Source organism: Perca fluviatilis, chromosome 20 (genome assembly GCF_010015445.1).
Source record: "Perca fluviatilis chromosome 20, GENO_Pfluv_1.0, whole genome shotgun sequence".
NCBI lineage: Eukaryota > Metazoa > Chordata > Actinopteri > Perciformes > Percidae > Perca > Perca fluviatilis.
Genome location: NC_053131.1, coordinates 14,263,082 through 14,282,352, shown reverse-complemented (window position 1 = coordinate 14,282,352; position 19,271 = coordinate 14,263,082). Strand labels below are relative to the sequence as shown.

The following is a 19,271-nucleotide window of genomic DNA, read 5'->3' as shown; positions in this document are numbered from 1 at the left end:
TACAATTTTGAATTCAAGATTATTACTGGAGTATTAATGAAGGCTATTGTATTATTGCTATACTCTTGCTTATAGCGCAATTAGTAGCCCTACTTCTTCCCGACTGACTGTAGGCAGTAGCATACAAAAATTCGGGACAGTCCCGAAATCCAAGCTGTCCCGAATCCTGCCCTAATTGTCCCGAATATTAGAGCAAAGTCTTAAGAGCAGACTCTCGAGTAGTTCTAGTCTGATAGAACATTAAAAACTGTTCATGGGGATTGAGTCGTCCTGCGACCCACTTCCAATACGTTCCGAAAGTCCTCCTCGTCTCCAAAATAAAAGCCCCCATCCCCGTCGGGAGACAACGGGGTGGCATCACAGCGGACACCACAGTCTGGGGTAAAATACTATAATAGTATAAAATAATATAATTACAAAAAATACAACCTTTTGTGTCCCCTTTTGATGTTATAGAGTAGATGAAGAGAGCGCAAGTTGCAGCCATGAGGCCAGGGAAAGTGCACGTGCAGGCAGCCAATAAAAATAAATCATTTTGGTGCGGAGTTTTTATTTATTTATAAATCAACCATAGCAATTTATTGGGGGTGCTATGGCAATCCTAGGGGTAGATACAGCACCCCCTAGCCCCTCCCTGGCACTGCCCATGCTTCTCAGCAAGCAGGGGAGCCAATTTGCCATTTCCCCACACGGTGAAATTATAGATAATAGTAGAAAACCGGTTCGAGGATTTTTTTTTAAGTCCTCGTGCCCCCCCATGTGTCATGAAAAAATGCCGTCGCTTCGCCCGTGCCAAAAACCGCAATTGGGATTGGTGTGTCGAAGTCTGTTCCCCCATCCAATAGTGTTTCCCTCCTGTAAAGAGACACAGAGAGAGAGAGAGAGAGAGAGAGAGAGAGAGAGAGAGAGAGAGAGAGAGAGAGAGAGAGAGAGAGAGAGAGAGAGAGAGAGAGAGAGAGAAGAGAGAGAGAGAGAGAGAGAGAGAGAGAGAGAGAGAGAGAGAGAGAGAGAGATGTCTTCCTCAGTCAGTGGCTCTATCAGGAAGAGAATAGCATACCTGTCATCTCCTGAGTAAGTAATACGATTTTATAGATTAGACCACCGCCGTTTTAATGCACGGGAAATTAACTTCTAAAGCCAGTTTTCTGTTACTCTCCCGTTTTCTCTTCTTGGCTTCCTCTATCCACGATCAAATTATTTCATAACAAAAATAGGCTACACACTAACGCTACAATAGCAGTGGCTTATATATTTTTGATATACTATAATATTCTCTTGTCTGTGGTAAGATATTTCATTTGACTATGTATCAGTTTATTGCAGCCTTATGCTGTTACACTGTGTTACAAAAAACCAGTAGTTAATCTAACCATGGCAGAGGCATCTAGTGTTACTTTTGAAGGGATAAGAAAAGGAACAACCTGCAGCACCATATGTAGGCCACCATATGTACCGTGACCCATGCATGGTTTGACGGCCATCTCTGAGATAACCTTTTCTGTTTTTGTTGGAATTGAGTGGAGGTTAAAATGCCAGAGACAGAATCTGCCCACATTTAAAACAAAACTGGTCCGTGTACTTGGCGGCCAACGGATTTTCGTTTTGAAAGGAAAAAAACAAAAACGAAAAACGGCCAGTTTCCCAATTACCATTAGTAAATAGGAAAACAAAAAACGGAAAACAACCCATTATCCGTTTTTTGTTTTGATATTATAAAACGGAAAACGAAAAACTATCTCGTTATCCAATTTTCTTTGATGTGTTTGTAGATGGAACTCGGAAATTAAAATGTGTGTATAAATCTTATTCCTCATTCATTTTTTTCGTGACCCGGAAGCGATCGTAGGTAGTAAGCGGCTGCATACCCGGAAATCATTTGGACATCAATGAGACCATGGACAGTTAGAATGATACGGACGTAAAAATGTTTTTAGACGAATATGCTAGTTTTATATTAGAAAACCGAAAGAATGGGATGTCTTGTGGTGATATAGCAGCTGTGCTGGGTTCACAGTTTGGAACGATACGGGGGTTTTCTGAGAGGAGTGTGCGGAGGTGGTGTGCTCAGCAGGGCGAAACACAAGTTGACTTTTATTATGAAGTGGTCACAGGAGATTAGCGCTGACTGCTCTCATTCATCAAAAATTAGTCTACAACAAGACAACCATCATAGTCTAATAATAATAATAATAATGAAGCGAAAACATTTTCAAAATTTCTCATTTTCATTGCCATTGCTTTGGCAAATATCTGTCAAACAAACTAAAATCGAAACCATGATTTGGCTTTCCCTTATCAAATCGATCAAGGAAATACAAAGTGAAGTGAAACAGCTGCTGCAGGCTGAACCAGTCCGTCAGCATCAAAGATGAATAAACTCCAACTCTCATGCTTTGATAGCTTTACTGAAAAGTCCTTTCCTGTCATAATCCTGCAGGACTGGTTTTTGCATTATTAAACATGCTAAATGTTCAATGTTGCATTCACAGTGCGACACGTCCGGAGCAGAGACCTCACTAGGATTTAAAGACAGGAGGTGATTAGCCCCCAGGGTATTTGTAACTTGCGTTTTGCAAAATCTTTGCACTCACTTCTTCTGTTACTTCATTATTGCCACGAAAGGGGATTCCCTGTCTCCCTAACATGGAAGTGACTGCAACAATTCGCCTTAGATACTCTCTTCTCTCCGCTATCTCACTTGCTATCATCTGTGCAACGTCTCCCTGTCCCTCTCATTCATCAAAAATGAGTCTACACAACAAGACAACCATCATAGTCTAATAATAATAATAATGAAGCGAAAACATTTTCATTTTTTCAAATTTTCACATAAAAGGTCTCTAACGTTGTTTTGCGCCATTGCTTTGGCAAATATCTGTCAAACAAACTAAAATCGAAACCATGATTTGGCTTTCCCTTATCAAATCGCAAAAGACTCCGATTTAATACAACAATATCTGTCAAACAAACAGGGCTATAATTAGTATAAATATAAAATCAATATAAATGTGATTTTTGGAGGTTAAAAAGTAACTAAGTAACTACATTTTAAATTAGCTACTTTTACTAGTAATTTTACTTGTACTTGAGTAAACAACAAAGTAACAGTACTTTTACTTAAGTAGAACATTTTTTTACTCTTTTCACTTCTGCTGATTTATTTAAATCTAAAAAATTGCATAGACCTAGCCCTGGTCTGCATATCGCTTTTAATATGCAAATATTAAAATCATTTCACTGGCGAAACACAAGTTGACTTTTATTATGAAGTGGTCACAGGAGATTAGCGCTGACTGCTCTATTTCATCAAAAATGAGTCTACACAACAAGACAACCATCATAGTCTAATAATAATAATAATAATAATAATAATAATAATAATGTGCGGAGGTGGTGTGCTCAGCAGGGACTTGTCAGGGACTTCTGTCCTGATGGCCAACTTGAAGTTGAAATCGCTGAAGGTATTGCTGAGGCAAGTTTTTTTTTTTTTTTTTTTAATCAATCGCCGTTTACCGCTTTTGTTAAACATACAAATGAATGCTACTCTTAAAGTAAATAAAAAGCTGAACACAGCTAGGCCGATATGCAGACCAGGGCTAGGTCTATGCAATTTTTAGATTTAAATAAATCAGCAGAAGTGAAAAGAGTAAAAACATTTTCTATTTAAGTAAAAGTACTGTTACTTTGTTGTTTACTCAAGTACAAGTAAAATTACTAGTAAAAGTAGCTCATTTAAAATGTAGGCCTACTGACTTAGGTAGTTACTTTTTTAACCTCCAAAAATCACATTTATATTGATTTTATATCTTATTTATACTAATTATAGCCCTGTTTGTTTGACAGATATTGTTGTATTAAATCGGAGTCTTTTGCAATTTGATAAGGGAAAGCCAAATCATGGTTTTCGATTTTAGTTTGTTTGACAGATATTTTGCCAAAGCAATGGCAATGGAAATAGAAGTGTTTGAAAATGTTTTCGCTTCATTATTATTATTATTAGACTATGATGGTTGTCTTGTTGTGTAGACTCATTTTTGATGAATGAGAGCAGTCAGCTAATCTCCTGTGACCACTCGGTTTTCTAATATAAAACTAGCATATTCGTCCAAAAACTTTTTACGTCCCGTATCATTCTAACTGTCCATGGTCTCATTGATGTCCAAATGATTTCCCGGGTATGCAGCCGCTTACTACCTAACGATCGCTTCGGGTCACCGAAAAAATGAATGAGGAATAAGATTTATACACACATTTTAATTTCCGAGTTCCATCTACAAACACATCAAAGAAAATCGGATAACGAGATAGTTTTTCGTTTTCCGTTTTTTAATATCAAAACAAAAAACGAATAATGGGTTGTTTTCCGTTTTTTGTTTTCCTATTTACTAATGGTAATTGGGAAACTGGCCGTTTTTGTTTTTTTCCTTTCAAAACGAAAATCCGTTGGCCGCCAAGTACATGGACCCAACTTGTCCTAGTAGCTACAGTAAAAGCATTATAAGAACTAGAAACTATCTTGCGATGGGAATACAATAGCCACAATGCTAAATTGCTCAAGGAGTGTAAAGTAGGGAGCCCCCTTCCCTACTTCCTACCCCTCTACTTGCGGCACCATTGCTTGGACCACAGCCATCTTCAAATTCGGCCATCATTTTGATCTCAACTACACACCTGTAAAGTTGTGTGTATGTATCCTGCACGGTTGGCTAGCCAGGGGCATAAAGTGAGGGGGGTCAAGGCTACTTGAACCACACTCTTTTTTCGAACTCTGTTCAAGTACTAATACTCTAATACTTATTAATTCCCATGCTTTCTTTGATTGGACTTAAGTTTACCCAAAACACAAGGATCAATCTGAGACAAAGAGTTCAATTAAGTCCAGCATAAAAGTTACAACACAGTTGTGGGATCACAAACAGAGTCTAAGTTTCCCTAGCGACAGACAAAGTCAGAACTGGTTCACCAAGATCTCCAAAAATGAACACTCCTCCATTCTCTTCCTCAAGCTTTTATCCTATCCTCAAAAACTGTTATCTTCACACGCACACACATGCCAAGGTTGGGTGTGTGGTGCAACTTCCCCTTTGTTCTCACAACCTTCAAACAATCCATTATGGCATAAATGCCTAAACAATTTTTATGATTTAGATTAACTAATCAGAGGTCACCTGGATTAATTTTAACCACTTCAATGACTAACAGCTCTTCTGCAAGAGCACATACACACGTTTTGTTAAAATATTTCTGCAGTGTGTGTAGCATTTTACAGTTAATATCTATAAATTACTAGTTTAAAGCATTACTGAATGAGATTACTGGCATGTTTTATTGATTTTATTTACAGGTGAATGTACAAGATGTAGGTAAGAAGAAGTTGCACAATAATTGTTTTCGTTATTGACTGGAAGCTGTATTTTACATTGCAGTTTGCAAATGTTTGAGGTTCCTGATGAATGAATGTTGAAACAAGTTTGACAACATCTAGCCTTGTGAGACCGTCCTGATCTTGCCAGCTCCAGTTTTCCACTCGCAGATCAGTCTGGCATCTTGAGATAGAGAAAATTTGGAGCCGTTTGCCAAACGACCGACTAATCAGCGTTGGTTTTGAGGCGGGTTTAGGTGTGACGCAACGAGAAGCGACAGATGGTTTATCCAATCAGCTAACCAGTATTTTCCCTAATTCTGTTAGCCGCTCGCTAATGCTTTTTTCTCTTGGATCCTTCTTTTGGAATATGGACTGGGAACCTGAAATGGTGCCTTTTATTCGTAAATTCTCGTTACACAAACGGCAAATATCCTTTACCGACCTGTTGCTTGCTTGCTGAGCTAACGAGCTATGCTTTGCCTGCAGCAGCAGGGGTAGCCTGGCTTGTGGTTGTATTTTCATACGCTTCGTTGATCTGATTGGTTGATTTGGCCCGTCTATCACCAACATAGGTGGTGATAGACAGATGGTTTATCCAATCAGCTAGCCAGTATTTTCACCCCTTCACAAAAGTTCTCCAACGGAAAGGTCCCAGATGAATATGCCGATGTGTCATGTGTCAGTCATTTTGAAACATTTCGCCAAATTTATTTTGGCATCAAGAAGAAAGGTGTTGGGGAATACCATGCACACACATACTGTTTAAAATGGACCGTTAATAAAGACTATTTTGCACATGACAAGGCTTTTGTTAATTCTTGTATTCTTTCACAGAAGAATTAAAATAAAATAAGAAATAAAACTTTGGTCACGTGCAAAGCAAACACACTATCAATACTGCAATGACATGACGTGAGGTGTCATTGCAGTAATGATAGAACGTGTTTGCTTTATTTCTCAAATGTGTATACTGTGTTTCCTTATTCTTCTTCAGGTTGGGAATCCGGATGGACAAGGCAAAAATATTGAAATGGAAATTCCTCCTTCTCTCTACCCTCATCTTCATCCTCTGGTACACTGTGAGGTCACCCAGGACGTACAGGGACATCCCGCAGCCACATGGGCCTCCGAAAACTTGCCCCTTGCGGATCTCTGAGCAGACCATCACCCCCCTCAACAATACCAAGCACTTTCTGGTGTCAGCCTACATGGACCAGAGAGAAAAAGGCTTGGATATACGCATCATTGGCATATTTAAGAGAGACTCCATCCAACCCCTTTACTGTCTTTTCTGCTGCGCAGGCCAGTTATCAAATAAAACAAGTCCAGCAACAATTTTACAGCACTCAGACAACTTTGGTTTTCCCTTTGTCACTACAGATGTCATGTGTCAGATTCCTGAAAACTGCATGGCGACACATGTCAGTGTCCTGACTCAGCCAGACAGTGGGATGGTATTTAACCAGACCTTGCTTCCTATTAGAAACCAGAAGACCAGTGAGAAGGAGGAGAAAAAGTTGCAGTTTGACTTCACTGTCTGCATCTCCAACCTGTTTGGAGACTACAACAACGTACTTCAGTTTGCACAGACCCTGGAAATGTACAGGTCAGCACAGCAACACCACAAACCACAATGTCCGAAATGAGGTCAATCACCTTTTCTCTGACACTGTATAACTGCTATTTATTGCAGCACCTCTGGATTGCATCACATGATACATGGGTCTCTGTTACTACATCATTTATATTAGTGCATATACAGTATCTCACAAAAGTGAGTACACCCCTCACATTTTAGTAAATATCTCATATCTTTTAATGGGACAACACTGAAGAAATTACACTTTACTACAATGTAAAAGTATTAAGTGTACAGCTTGTATGCGGTCCCCTCATAGTAACTCAACACATCCATTAGCATGGTTTTATGTCAGTTAGCCTAATAGCTGGTTTGATTCAGCCTGGATGCCAGCCGAACTTAGCCCCGCCCACAATATTCGAGGTCGGGAAGTTCGGTCTGGACTTGGTCCGTTGAGAAGCAATTATGCTCGAACAAGATCTGTTCGGACAAATCAAATTGTCGGACAGACGATCAACAGTAACAGAATCAACCACGTCACCAAAGAGTGCTTGGGTTAAATTTGTTTACGACAGGTGGCTGCCGCTGGAGAATTGAGATGTGTAGATTCCACCTCGCGTCTGTTATAGAAGATAGACAGCGCATTAATTTTAAAATCCTCAACCGGCCTGTCTCAAACTAGCTGATGGTGTGGCTGCGACTCAGCGGTTCAAGTGGCAGAGGCCACGTTCTATTTACCCCTGACCTCGGATTTCCGAGCTCGGAACTCGGACAACCTCGCAGTAGCCAGAGTTCAAAATCCAACATGGCTGCCCCCTGTATCAACAGTTGCGAAAGCTGCAGTAACATAAAGTTATAAGCACTTCGGTCTTATTTGGGTCACTAAATCAGTTGTTCACACAGGCATGTCCAATTTCTATCTGCGGATGAGTTACGCTGTTTGCATGCACAAAAAAAACGACGTAATGCGTGGTTATCAACTGGTTGCTAACAATAGCTAACCGGGCTAGAGCTAATGAAAACAATGAAAAGCCTTTTCTTTTATAGAACGCATTCAACTCTGGTATGACGTCATTCCCAGTTCCGGCTTCCGAGGTAAATGGAACGCAGCATTAGAACGTAAGAGGCTTCACCTGTTTCAACGGCCAATAGAGAAGTCAGCTGGTAAAGTCCGATATAAACTACATGAATAAAATGATCATTAATCCATTTTATTTCTGTGTTACGAAATGGTTTTTAGACGGAGCGGAGCTACAACAACCGCCGAAAGCACGGTAACGTTATATGTTGGAGCGAGATAGAGAGAGACTGAAGAGAGAGAGCGCCCAGCAGCGTTAGAACAAAGCCGTGAATCAGAGAAAATGTGTTTTCGCTGACTCATCTCTGGAAATGCAACTGTAGCAAGCATCTCATTATCACCAGAGACATTCTCTTTCCTGGTTCGGTTGGAACCAAGGGGGTATGTTGCGGTGTAGCAGGGAGGAGTAGGGAATGGTGGACCCAAAATGCAGAGTCAAGGCAGGTAGGCAGGCAGCAGGTTAGCGGTAGAGGATTTATTTAAAATAGGGAGTCCAAACAACAAAAGGGAGTCCACAAAATCCAGCAGGCAATACAAACAAAAAGAGTAAAAAGAAGCAGGCAAAAACTAAAGTCCAAAGGGAAGCAACAAAAGAACAGAATAACAAAAACAAAGGAAATCCAGAAACAGAAACTACTGACCAAAACTCACGGACGAGAAGACAGGACTGAACACAGTTGCGTAACACACAAAATGATCTGACACTGGACAAGGGGACCACCAATACTAAATACAGAGTGTAATGAGATAACACAAGACAGGTGACACAAGGGCTGGGAAACAGGTGAAACACATTAGGCTGGGCAGAGCAATCAAAAAAGGCGGGAAAACACAAGACAGGAAGTAAAATAGACAAAACAGAAAACCAGAGACTTCAAAATAAAACAGGAAACCGAGCAACATACAACTCAGAAAACAGACTACCAAAATAAGACAAAACACCAAAACTATAACAGGGTAAGCTTCGCTTCAGAACTCGAAACTCCTATGGCACCATTTTGATGCTACAAAGCGATCACCTCCTGTTAGCATTCCACTGACTGCCATTCATTTTGACGTCACTTTGATAGCGAATAACTTTACGTCTGAAGCGTTTAAAGACTCTATTTGTCCATTGTTTATTTCTAAAGAAACACGACAATGTATAAAAGGCTCCATTACCTTGTATTTCACGTCATGGCTCCATAGCAGACGTTTTTGTAAAAATAGGCTAACGATTGTGTCATAACCAAGCGACTTACTGTCGCATAGTAGAGGAATTACCGTATTACCGTAGTACAGGAGAAGCTCGCAGGCAGTTTCGACTTACGTTAGTTGTTTAAGTTTAATTACTAATGTTAACTATCACTTTAGTTAGCAATAATTAGCCTGTGCACATGTTATCTCCTTACATATAACTACATTCTCCGTCTCTGCAAGATTGGGATTGATTGAGATTTCTCTTGGCACAGCTACCAGAAGACTTACAACTTTCGGACAGGTTGCTCACGTCACATTTACGTTGTCTCTCTCAGTTGGAGGCTGCGCAGTAACGCTCAGCGCTCACCGGGAAAGTGCTTCTAATATCCTTCACTGGTCTCCGTCCAGAGCAATGGGATCTGTTGGTCCATTCTTATATACTGTCTATGGTTGGACCGCGCCCCATAATCACAGCCCAATGGAGCGATTTCAGACTCATAGTCTGACTAGAATCTGTATATGACCACGTCAGGCTAGGTTTGATTTGCATTGAGAGATGATTTTATGGAAAGTACCCTATGCCAATCTCTAGGTATGGTGAAGGGTATGTGATGATGTGGGGCTATTTTAATTCCAAAGGCCAAGGGAACTTTATCAGGATGCATAGTATCCTGGATCCATGAAATAACTGGCCTTTAATAATAAAAACCTGCCTGCCTCTATGGGAATTTAACATAGAGGTGTACTCACTTTTGTTGCCAGCAGTTTAGACATTAATTGCTGTGTTGAGTTATTTTGAGGGGACTGCACATTTACACTGTTATACATGCTGTACACTTAATACTTTACATTGTAGCAAAGTGTAAGTTCTTCAGTGTTGTCCCATTAAAAAAGGCAGCCACCTGTTGTAAACAAATTCAACCCAAGCGCTCTTTGGTGACGTGGTTGATTCTGTTACTGTTGATCATCTGTCCGACAATTTGATTGGTCCGACAGATCTTGTTGAAGCATAATTGCTCCTCAACGGATCAAGTCTAGACTGAACTTCCCAACCTCGAATGTTGTGGGCGGGGCTAAGTTCGGCTGGCATCCAGGCTAAATCAAACCAGCTATTAGGCTAACCGACATAAAACCATGCTAATGGATGTGTGTTGAGTTATTATGAGGGGAGAGCACATTTACACTGTTATACAAGCTGTACACTTAATACTTTACATTGTAGCAAAGTGTAATTTCTTCAGTGTTGTCCCATTAAATAATTAATTTAATAATTAAATATTTACTCAAATGTGAGGGGTGTACTCATTGTTGTGAGATACTGTATGTGTGGAGGGAAATTAGGGCAGGCAGTGTCACCATGGTGCATGTAAATATTTGCTATTCATCTGCTTGCACTATAATGACATGTTGTAGAAGAAGGAAAGGAAGAGAAAATATTTTTGACTATTATGCGCTGTAGTTTACATACATAGACCCTGGATATACACAGGTCAGCACTTTACAAGGCAAATGTAGTATACAGAGGGTGGACACAATAAAAATAAAACCAGCCTGAAAAATAGACATAGAGCTGAACCAATGCCTCTTTGACACAGGCTCAAGATAAGTTAAAGGAAAACAGCTAGTCTGGCTCTGTCCAAGTGTAACATCCGCCTAAAATCACATCTACAGCCCACTGATTAGCATGTTATATTTCACTCATCAAGTATAAAAATGACATAACATCCTTCTGTGTATAGAGGGGTGGTAGAGTGTGCAGTGTCAACAAATACTTGCTTTTTGTTTTATGTGTGCTTGAATTCGGGCTTGACAAAGCATACATCTGTGGAAGACGACAGAATTCCATTAAACTTGACTGAAATTTGAGTGAAAACAGACACAAACATCTCAACAACACTTTTTGTGTGGTTTATTTTGTAAATAAAAAACATCTCTAAGTACTCATACGACTTGTACTGTGGCATTGAACATGCTTTTAGTTATTTGTTTGAAAGGGATACACTTCCAAATGCACTTATTGTAAGCGCCATTGGACAGGAGCCTCTGCTAAATGAATGTATTTTAACCTTTTGCGTCACCTTGCTCCAGGTTGCTGGGTGTGGACAGAGTGGTGATCTATAACACCAGCTGCGGCCCAGACCTCGACCGCCTGCTGCAGAGCTACAGCCAGGAGGGCTTCGTGGAGATGGTTCCTTGGCCCATCGACCACCATCTGAAACCATCTCGAGGCTGGCTCTTCTCAGAGAGCGGAGGTGACGTGCACTACTTTGGCCAGCTGACCACGCTTAATGAGTGCATTTACAGATCCATGGACCGCTCACGCTACGTCCTGTTGAACGACATCGATGAGATTATAATGCCATACCAACACAACAACCTGATGTCTCTCATGGACATGCTCCAACAGCAGCATCCAAATGTAAGGGTATTTTGGGTGTGCATTCAAGAATTAAATTACATTTTACTCAAACGTATGTGTCATATTTTAGGATTAATTTATATTCTGCTGTCTTTCCAACTTTCATGCTGCACCCATCGAACATCACATTCTGCAGACGGGGGTTTTTCTCATTGAGAACCATATATATCCCAAGAAACCCTTTGGGGGAAATGAAAAGGGTCTCCTGCATCAATGGAAAGGAGTGCCAGGTTTTGATATTCTGGAGCACATCTACAGGGAGGAACCCAACAGAAACATATACCACCCCCACAAGCTGATAGTTCAGCCAAGGTAGGCAGACGTCTCTCCCATTAGTGAAGTCTAAATATAATAAGTAGCAGAATTCATGCCATTCTCAGTTAAAGTGTGGTTGACCATGTGTTAATATTTATGTACGCCACAGGATGGTGCAGCAGACCTCAATACATGAAGTGCTCATGAAGTATGGGGAATATTTTAAGGTCCCACCAGATGTCTGCCGGATCATTCACTCGCCAATAAGTATGCCACGGCCACCGGAGCAGCTCCACCTGGATACCCGACTGTGGGACTTTACAGACAAACTGCTCCCCAGTGTGACCACGGTGCTGAGGAGGGCGGGGCTGCTGGGGTCACAGGGGCAGGAATAGGAGGTTGGTAGGTAACGTATGATGACGTCATGTAGGGCTGAACGATTAATCGTTTTCAAATCAAAATCGCGATTTCAAAGAATGGGATTAGCTAACCTTGAAGACTGCGATTAATCGAATGTGAATTATTTTGATTCAACATTTCTGTATTCCTCTTTTCATTATTATATTTACTGTTTTGTCATAAGATAAATGCTGGAATAATGTTTTTATGTAAAATGTCCTATTTTCTGTGGACTTTTCTTCTTTTTTTTAACTTTATAGAACATGATCGTAGAAGGTGCAATATGTACCTGAAAAACAATCACAAATCGAAATCTGGCAGAAAAATTGCAATTAGATTTTTGCCCGAATCGTTGAGCCCTAACATCATGTGAGGAGACTCTGCATGCTCCAACTGAGTTTGGGCTGTTTTTTGTAATCAATGCTTGCAGGTGCTGGGAAGGGTTCTTTTTAACTCATGTGGGCAACCAACACAGCTAGCATCTCAAAGAAGGCCCACCAAGGCCTGTACTTTTTAAGGAGGCTGAAGCGGGCCAGCCTCAGACCTGCTGTCCTGACCTCCTTTTACTGGTGTGTAGTGGCTACCATGACATCCTCCATCCCTGTCTGGTATGGAAACTGATCTGTGTTTGACACATGAACTGTTCACCCCCCACCCCCTCAGGCAGAAGGCTGCAACAAGGCTAAGGTGCAGCTTCTTCCCAGAGGCTGTGACGCTTATGAACTCATAGACTTAAGTCTGTCCTCTGATGCAGCATTCTTTTAACTGATGCTCAGTTTTTAACTGTGCTCTATGTATTATAGGTTTTAGATTATATTTATTATTTTGTTCCTTCATGTTTTTAACATGCTTGATTGACAATAAAACTACCTAAATCTCAATATAAATAGGAATATATATGAGATAAATGCCATGATCATGTCATGCAACTACTGAATTAAGGTGCTGGCACTGTCCAATTCAGGCACAGACTGCAACTATATTCCTATAATGCTGGTGAGGTTAGAATTGAACATTGCTGCTGTAACATATGAAAAACTGTGTGACTTGACAGCATGCAACTGTATCTGTGGCCTGTGGTTGCTGCTTCTATATTCAAACGGTTTATTTTAAACACCAGATTTGCATGCAAGTGTGCATGCATCAGACATACAGAATTACATATGTAAGTGAGGAGAAGGAGGTTTTAACCTTTTATAGTAACAAAATTACACGTGTCAAACTTTCACGTTTAGGTTTGCTGTTAATTTCATATGCACCTTGAAATGGACTTGGTTAAAATAAGCCATTTAATAAATCAAATTCCAATATGACTACGTAGAGAGAAATTTACCTATTTTGAAGATGCAAGTTTCTCCGAGAAATAGGTAAAAACTAATATAAAATTATTAAACCATCATCATTCAGTATATATATTTCAAATATAATAATAAAATGAATGATGTCTTTCTTTTTACTTGTTTTTGGCAGTAAAAATGAAATATCCCCAATGACCAAAAAGTAAACATCCATATTGACTGACCACCCCCCTGTATCTGCATGAAATGGTTTTGTCCTGCCTTAGCGCACTCAGTGACGGCTTTTAGTTTCAGTCAGTAGATGCCCCAGAACTACAGTGACCACAATGTTGTCAAGTAACATTAAATAAAAATCTGGTTTTCAAAAGAGAGAAAAAAGAGAGAGGAAAGACAAAGGAAAGGGTGTCAAACTGCAACCCAGTTTTTCACCAAGAAAGGTGGGTAGTACGGCCCCTGGTCCCTTTGTCAATAAATATTAATTATAACTATCTGTGGCCTCAAGATAGTATCTCGTGGCCTCAGGCCACGAGATACTATCTTGAGGCCACGAGATACTATCTTGTGGGACCAGGGGGGCTCCGTAGGGTAGCCTATAGTCTGTGAGTGGTATTAACCTGTTGGCTTAATGTCCATAGTGAAATAAGCTAGCTAGCTTCAGACTAGTGTTAGCCTACATTTAATCACCATTTAATCAGTACAGGGAAACGTTTAGCGAGATATTCATATTAAATCATTGTCCCTGCCCCTTTTAGCAGACTTAACTTAAACAGATGAGTCAGCAGCACCCCAGTCTCCCCCTAACTGTTACCCTCCCTGTCCCAGTGAAGAAGGTGAGCAACATTGTGTTCAATGACATGCCCGTTATTTGAGAGAAAAGTTTGGGTTTCCAGGAGTCCTTTGTTCTTATTCATATCTTTTAATTTTATGTCACTGGTACTGTTAGTTTGTTATGACCATATTCCAAACCTCAGAACCTTTTGATTTAGTGATCACTTGATCTGTTTTGTAGCACTATAATAACCCTGGTGTGGAAATTCCGTTAACAAATCTGCTGTTTTCATTGTTTTGAGAGGATGATGTTAATTTATTTTGATTGAAAAGTTAATATATATTTAAGTTTGTTCGTTTTTCTTTTCTTTTCTTTATCTTTCATTAATAATTATAATAATTATTAATAATAATAATGATTTTGTTAGGAGAATTTTCCATTTTGTCAAATGTTACAATAAAAATACATTGAGACTGTAAAAGATGGCCTTCAGCACATTTTTATGGTTGCTTTTAATCTTGCATTAAATAGTGAACTGCATACTAGACTTCCATGCATGTACAAATCACCAGCAGTAAATATTGTGCTAGTACTAGTATTGAACTACAAGAAGCAAGACAGTTGCAAGCCTTTAATTAGAGTTATGTAAAGCTTTTGATGGGACAGTTAGGTCCTAGAGATGTGGTGACAACAGCTGCTCAGAGGGGGCCCAGTTTGATTTTTTTGTCATGGGGCCCAAGATTTCTGGCAGCGCCCCTGATTATTATTATTATTATGAACCGGACAGACTAAACTGACCTAACAATCTGAGCATGAATGGGACCATTTAAAAACAAAAGGGGTAACACAGACAAACTACCAATTGAACTAAAAATAAAACACAACGGGACAATGAGTCTGTTGTTATGAATATTAACAAATACCAAAACAACAGCACCAAAAAACGAGTATGGTCTGAAGAAATAAACAAAAATCTCTAAATCCAAATCCACCCGTCCGTAAAAGGCCTGTCGAGAGCCAGTGTTTGGTTTGTCCATTCTGGGCTACTGTAGAAATATGGCGGGCTCCGTGGAGGAGGACCCTTCTTATGTATATATGAAGGGCTCATTACACAACAATTCGTACTTTCAGGTAAAAAATAAAAAAATATTGTGAACAATAGATCCCCCTAAATCCTACACACTGCTCCTTTAATGATCTCACTTTATTTTGCATTTATTTTGCTTCCCTCCTGTTTTCTGTTTTATACTGACCCATTTGGAATTTGTTTTACTGTTTTTTGTGAATAAGTGCTTTCAACAGGCTCACAGATGCCATAAAGACAAAGGTAAAATATGTCTCATATTCACTGAGATGCCCTATTTTGTGTTGATCAAATATGGCTGTGACAAAGTGCCATCTGGCATGATCAGATTACAACAAATACAATGCAGCAACAGAGAATGATGGGTAATGTTTACTACTCCTATTTACAACTATTATCACAATATGCCTATTACTATCACTACAACTACCAATACTAACAATCATCACCATCAACATAAAGTGGGTCTATTTTGTGCTTGCTGAGTTGTAAAGAAATTGCTTGAATGTTTGAAATCCCATTGAAAAGAAATAGTGATCATATAATACACATACCATAACAAACGGCCTATATGTAAAATCATGAACATAAAGCTTTGTAAGTGTCATGAGCAGTGTGTTACTGAACGAGGAACTTTTCTTTCAACACTTTGTATCAAAGGCCATTCAACACTAACACGTCTATAATCTCTGTTTCAACAACGCCCCAGGTTATCTTACGTGTTAAAGGTGGTGCCAAGTGAGTTGGAGTCTTTTGTATTTTTGCTCCGAGGGCAAAACTGGTAGTATTTTCTCAAAGGTCAGTGTGATACCGTATTGCTGAGTAACTTGAGCTCAAGCAGGGATGAGGTTCAGCAAACTGATCAATTCACTGCATCAGCCCTGGGCCTCAACAGAGATGAGAAAATCAAGGATCCAACACTTAAATTATTAGGATAAAGTCTTCAAGCCGTGGTGAGACAATACAAGGAATGATCTGTTACTTATTGGTCTGTATGTGTTGGTATACAGCCTAAAGGATTAAACTTAAGACTGTTACTAGTAAACGTATGCATCAATGGAAGTATGTCATAGTTTTACTGTCTTTCTGTGCTTTTTTTTTTTTTTTTTTTCAATTTCCGTACCATATCCATAGAACCTTTATCTGCGTTAGGCTACAGTGTGTGTATTATACTAGTGACTATTTACTGTAAGATCTATTCATTTTTATTTCTAAGTCTTAAAAGCTTACTGTATGTGAGATTCTTCTAGAATATTCTAGAAAATGTGTAAAGACATGTAAAGATGAAAAGTTTGTAATTTGTGTATTGGTGTTTGATGCTAATGTTTTTACTCTCAGTGTGTTCTGAGTGACGGTGTGTGTTATCTAGATGAGGATTGTTCATAGTGCACTGAGTCTGTTCGGAGACGTGTGTGAAGAGTTGTGTTGTTTGAAATGAGTTTTGCGGGTGATGTGAACGAGTAGTTCAGGTGACTGCTGGTAGTGCAGACTGTGGTTAAAGGTTTGCATGTGGCTTCAATTGTAACAATCGTTGTTTAGCAGTAACATGCCATTTCAAGACATTTTTTAAGTCTAAAATGTTACATGTTGTTCTGCTTTATTGCCATGAATTCCAATGAAGTTGGTAGGCGCCTTTCTAGGTCTTAAAAAGTTTACTGTATGTGAGAGTAAGAAAAGAAACTTAAAGGTACAGGTACATTCATTAAGCTTTATTGGGATTTAGTTCTGCATTCTTGTGGTTAGGTTTTTTTCCTTCAAATGTGGACACACTGGTGTTTCATGTAACCTGCATAAGGCAATAATACTCTGGTTGGAGGTCATAGGTTACTACTATCAACCTTTACAGTTTTTTTCCGATTGCTAAACAACAGTGGGGACGACTGGAGCTAAATGCTTAAAAACTCTAACTACAGTCTGCACAGCAGCAGTTCATATGGACCAATCTCTAGTTTTTCATTGCTTGAACACAGTTTTCAGAACTCTACACATTTATCCCATGACTTTAACCACAACCTGCACAACACTGTGGATTTACAGCACTTTGTTCAAATGCTAACACACTGCTGTCAAAACTCTTAACCACACATTCAAAACACAATGGATTTCAGCCTGTATTTCAAACACTGCTGATTGCAATTTCAACTATAAGCCTAAGCAGGTGTTTTGTTTTAGACTTGAGTGAACACATCCTTTATAAATATATATATATATATATATATATATATATATATATATATATATATATATATATATATATATATATATAAAGAAACACCAAATAAGAATGAATCAGTTATACACTATACTGTTAGAGAGAAACAGTGAACAGGTAAAAGAGCAACGATACCAATATGTCCAGGTAAGATTACACAGCTATAAAAAACACTACCTTTATTACAGTAAAACTGCACATTTACTGTTTTTCAGAAAGTAATGGAGGTGGAAGCAATGGAAACACCACATTACTTTGTATTTAGAGATGATGCAGGTGCATGGCAAGCCAGGACATCCAATGTGTTGATGAAAACATGTGGCCTGATGCTGGAGAGAGGCAGGATTAGTCCCACGATTCTTTGTTACTATTACGTACCTTTAGTTTGTAATTTCATTTTTTACCAGTAATTACGTAAATTACTACAGACAAAATAAAAATATATATCTATTGAAGCAAACTGTTGATTTCCATTCCTTCTCGTTTCCCAAAAACACTGGTATGTTATATTAATAAAAAACATCACTCTTTTCTATTCTTCTAGAATCTTCTAGAAAATATTGATTAGTGTGAAGTCAATCAAACTATTGAAATTGTAATGATGTGTGTTGTGTTGGTGAGGATTGTTCAAAGTGTTTGGCTGCACTTAGCCTGTTTTGAGAAGTGATAATGTGTGAAGAGTTGTGTTGTTTGGATTGAGTTTTGCGGGTGATGCAGACTGTGGTTGGACTTACAGTCTAAAATGTTTCTTGTTGTTCTGCACTTTACTGCCATGAATTCCAATGAAGTTGGTAGGCCCCTGACTTTTTATTTTGTGAAAGATATCAACTAGATGGATTGGCATCACATTTTTGTACAGACATTCATGGTTCATTGTTTGTCATCCGGATGTGGGCAGTTGGAGGACAAGAAGACACAGTTGAGGGAACTTTTAGTGTATAAAATCAAATAGAAACTGTTAAAGTGAGAGGAATAAAAATAGGATTTTGAGTGGAAATTAAGCCCTTGGTTTTGAGAGGAGGTCCTACACATGCTGATTTCTAAAGAAATGTATGATTCCAGTCCAGGAACAGTCAGATACTGATTCTGAGATTAACCAAAATGTTAAAATTCTTATTTGAGTGGCCTCCAGTTATTATTGTGCACTCAAAGCTAATGCACAAGAAAACCTCTCTAAGTATATTTGAACTGATTCAAGTGAAGTAATGGTATTACATATCATTCCTACAGGATGTGACCCATTGTAATGAGCTTATACTACCTTTAATAGAGCATTGCTTTGTGTGACATGTGTTATTAGTACTTGATTAATAGGGTCATTTGACTATGTTGTGCGTGAGTGCGTGCGTGTGTGCGTGCGTGTGTGTGTGCGTGTTCCACTAGCAGCATCTTAAGTGTTTATATTTTCTAAACCATTTTTATTTTTTGACAAAATGAAATATACTAAGATTCAGGTAAATAACATTAGCACACGTAAATCTAAATATTTTATACAAAAATATATGATGAATATAAATTGAAAATACAAAGGAAAATAAAACAACAGAAATATATATTATACACAAATAAAATAATATTCAGTCAGAGGAAAGCTCTATAGTTTCCAAAAGAAAAAAAATTAACTGAGTGACTTG

The 19,271-nt window shown here is 38.9% G+C and overlaps 1 protein-coding gene across 2 annotated transcripts; it reads left to right on the top strand.

The window, feature by feature from the left end:
- Positions 1–971: 971 nt before the first annotated feature.
- LOC120548814 lies at positions 972–14,008 on the top strand. Of its 2 annotated transcripts, XM_039785304.1 has the most exons (6): positions 972–1,071; positions 6,360–6,971; positions 11,290–11,620; positions 11,757–11,932; positions 12,045–12,277; positions 12,705–14,008. In XM_039785304.1, the coding sequence occupies exons 1-5, from the start codon at positions 1,013–1,015 to the stop codon at positions 12,268–12,270; spliced, it is 1,404 nt and encodes a 467-aa protein (XP_039641238.1). In that variant the 5' UTR covers positions 972–1,012; the 3' UTR covers positions 12,271–12,277; positions 12,705–14,008. The 2 variants fall into 2 exon arrangements, with proteins under 2 accessions (XP_039641238.1, XP_039641237.1); XM_039785303.1 differs by having other exon boundaries at positions 12,045–14,008.
- The last annotated feature ends 5,263 nt before the right edge of the window (positions 14,009–19,271 follow it).

What these genes read in the sequence shown, in the direction of transcription:
- LOC120548814 (XM_039785304.1), top strand. Translation starts at nt 1,013, where the DNA reads ATGTCTTCCTCAGTCAGTGGCTCTATCAGGAAGAGAATAGCATACCTG. An exon ending in GCATACCTGTCATCTCCTGA is followed by an intron (nt 1,072 to 6,359) that starts GTAAGTAATACG and finishes ATTCTTCTTCAG; the next exon opens with GTTGGGAATCCGGATGGACA. An exon ending in TCCAACAGCAGCATCCAAAT is followed by an intron (nt 11,621 to 11,756) that starts GTAAGGGTATTT and finishes CACATTCTGCAG; the next exon opens with ACGGGGGTTTTTCTCATTGA.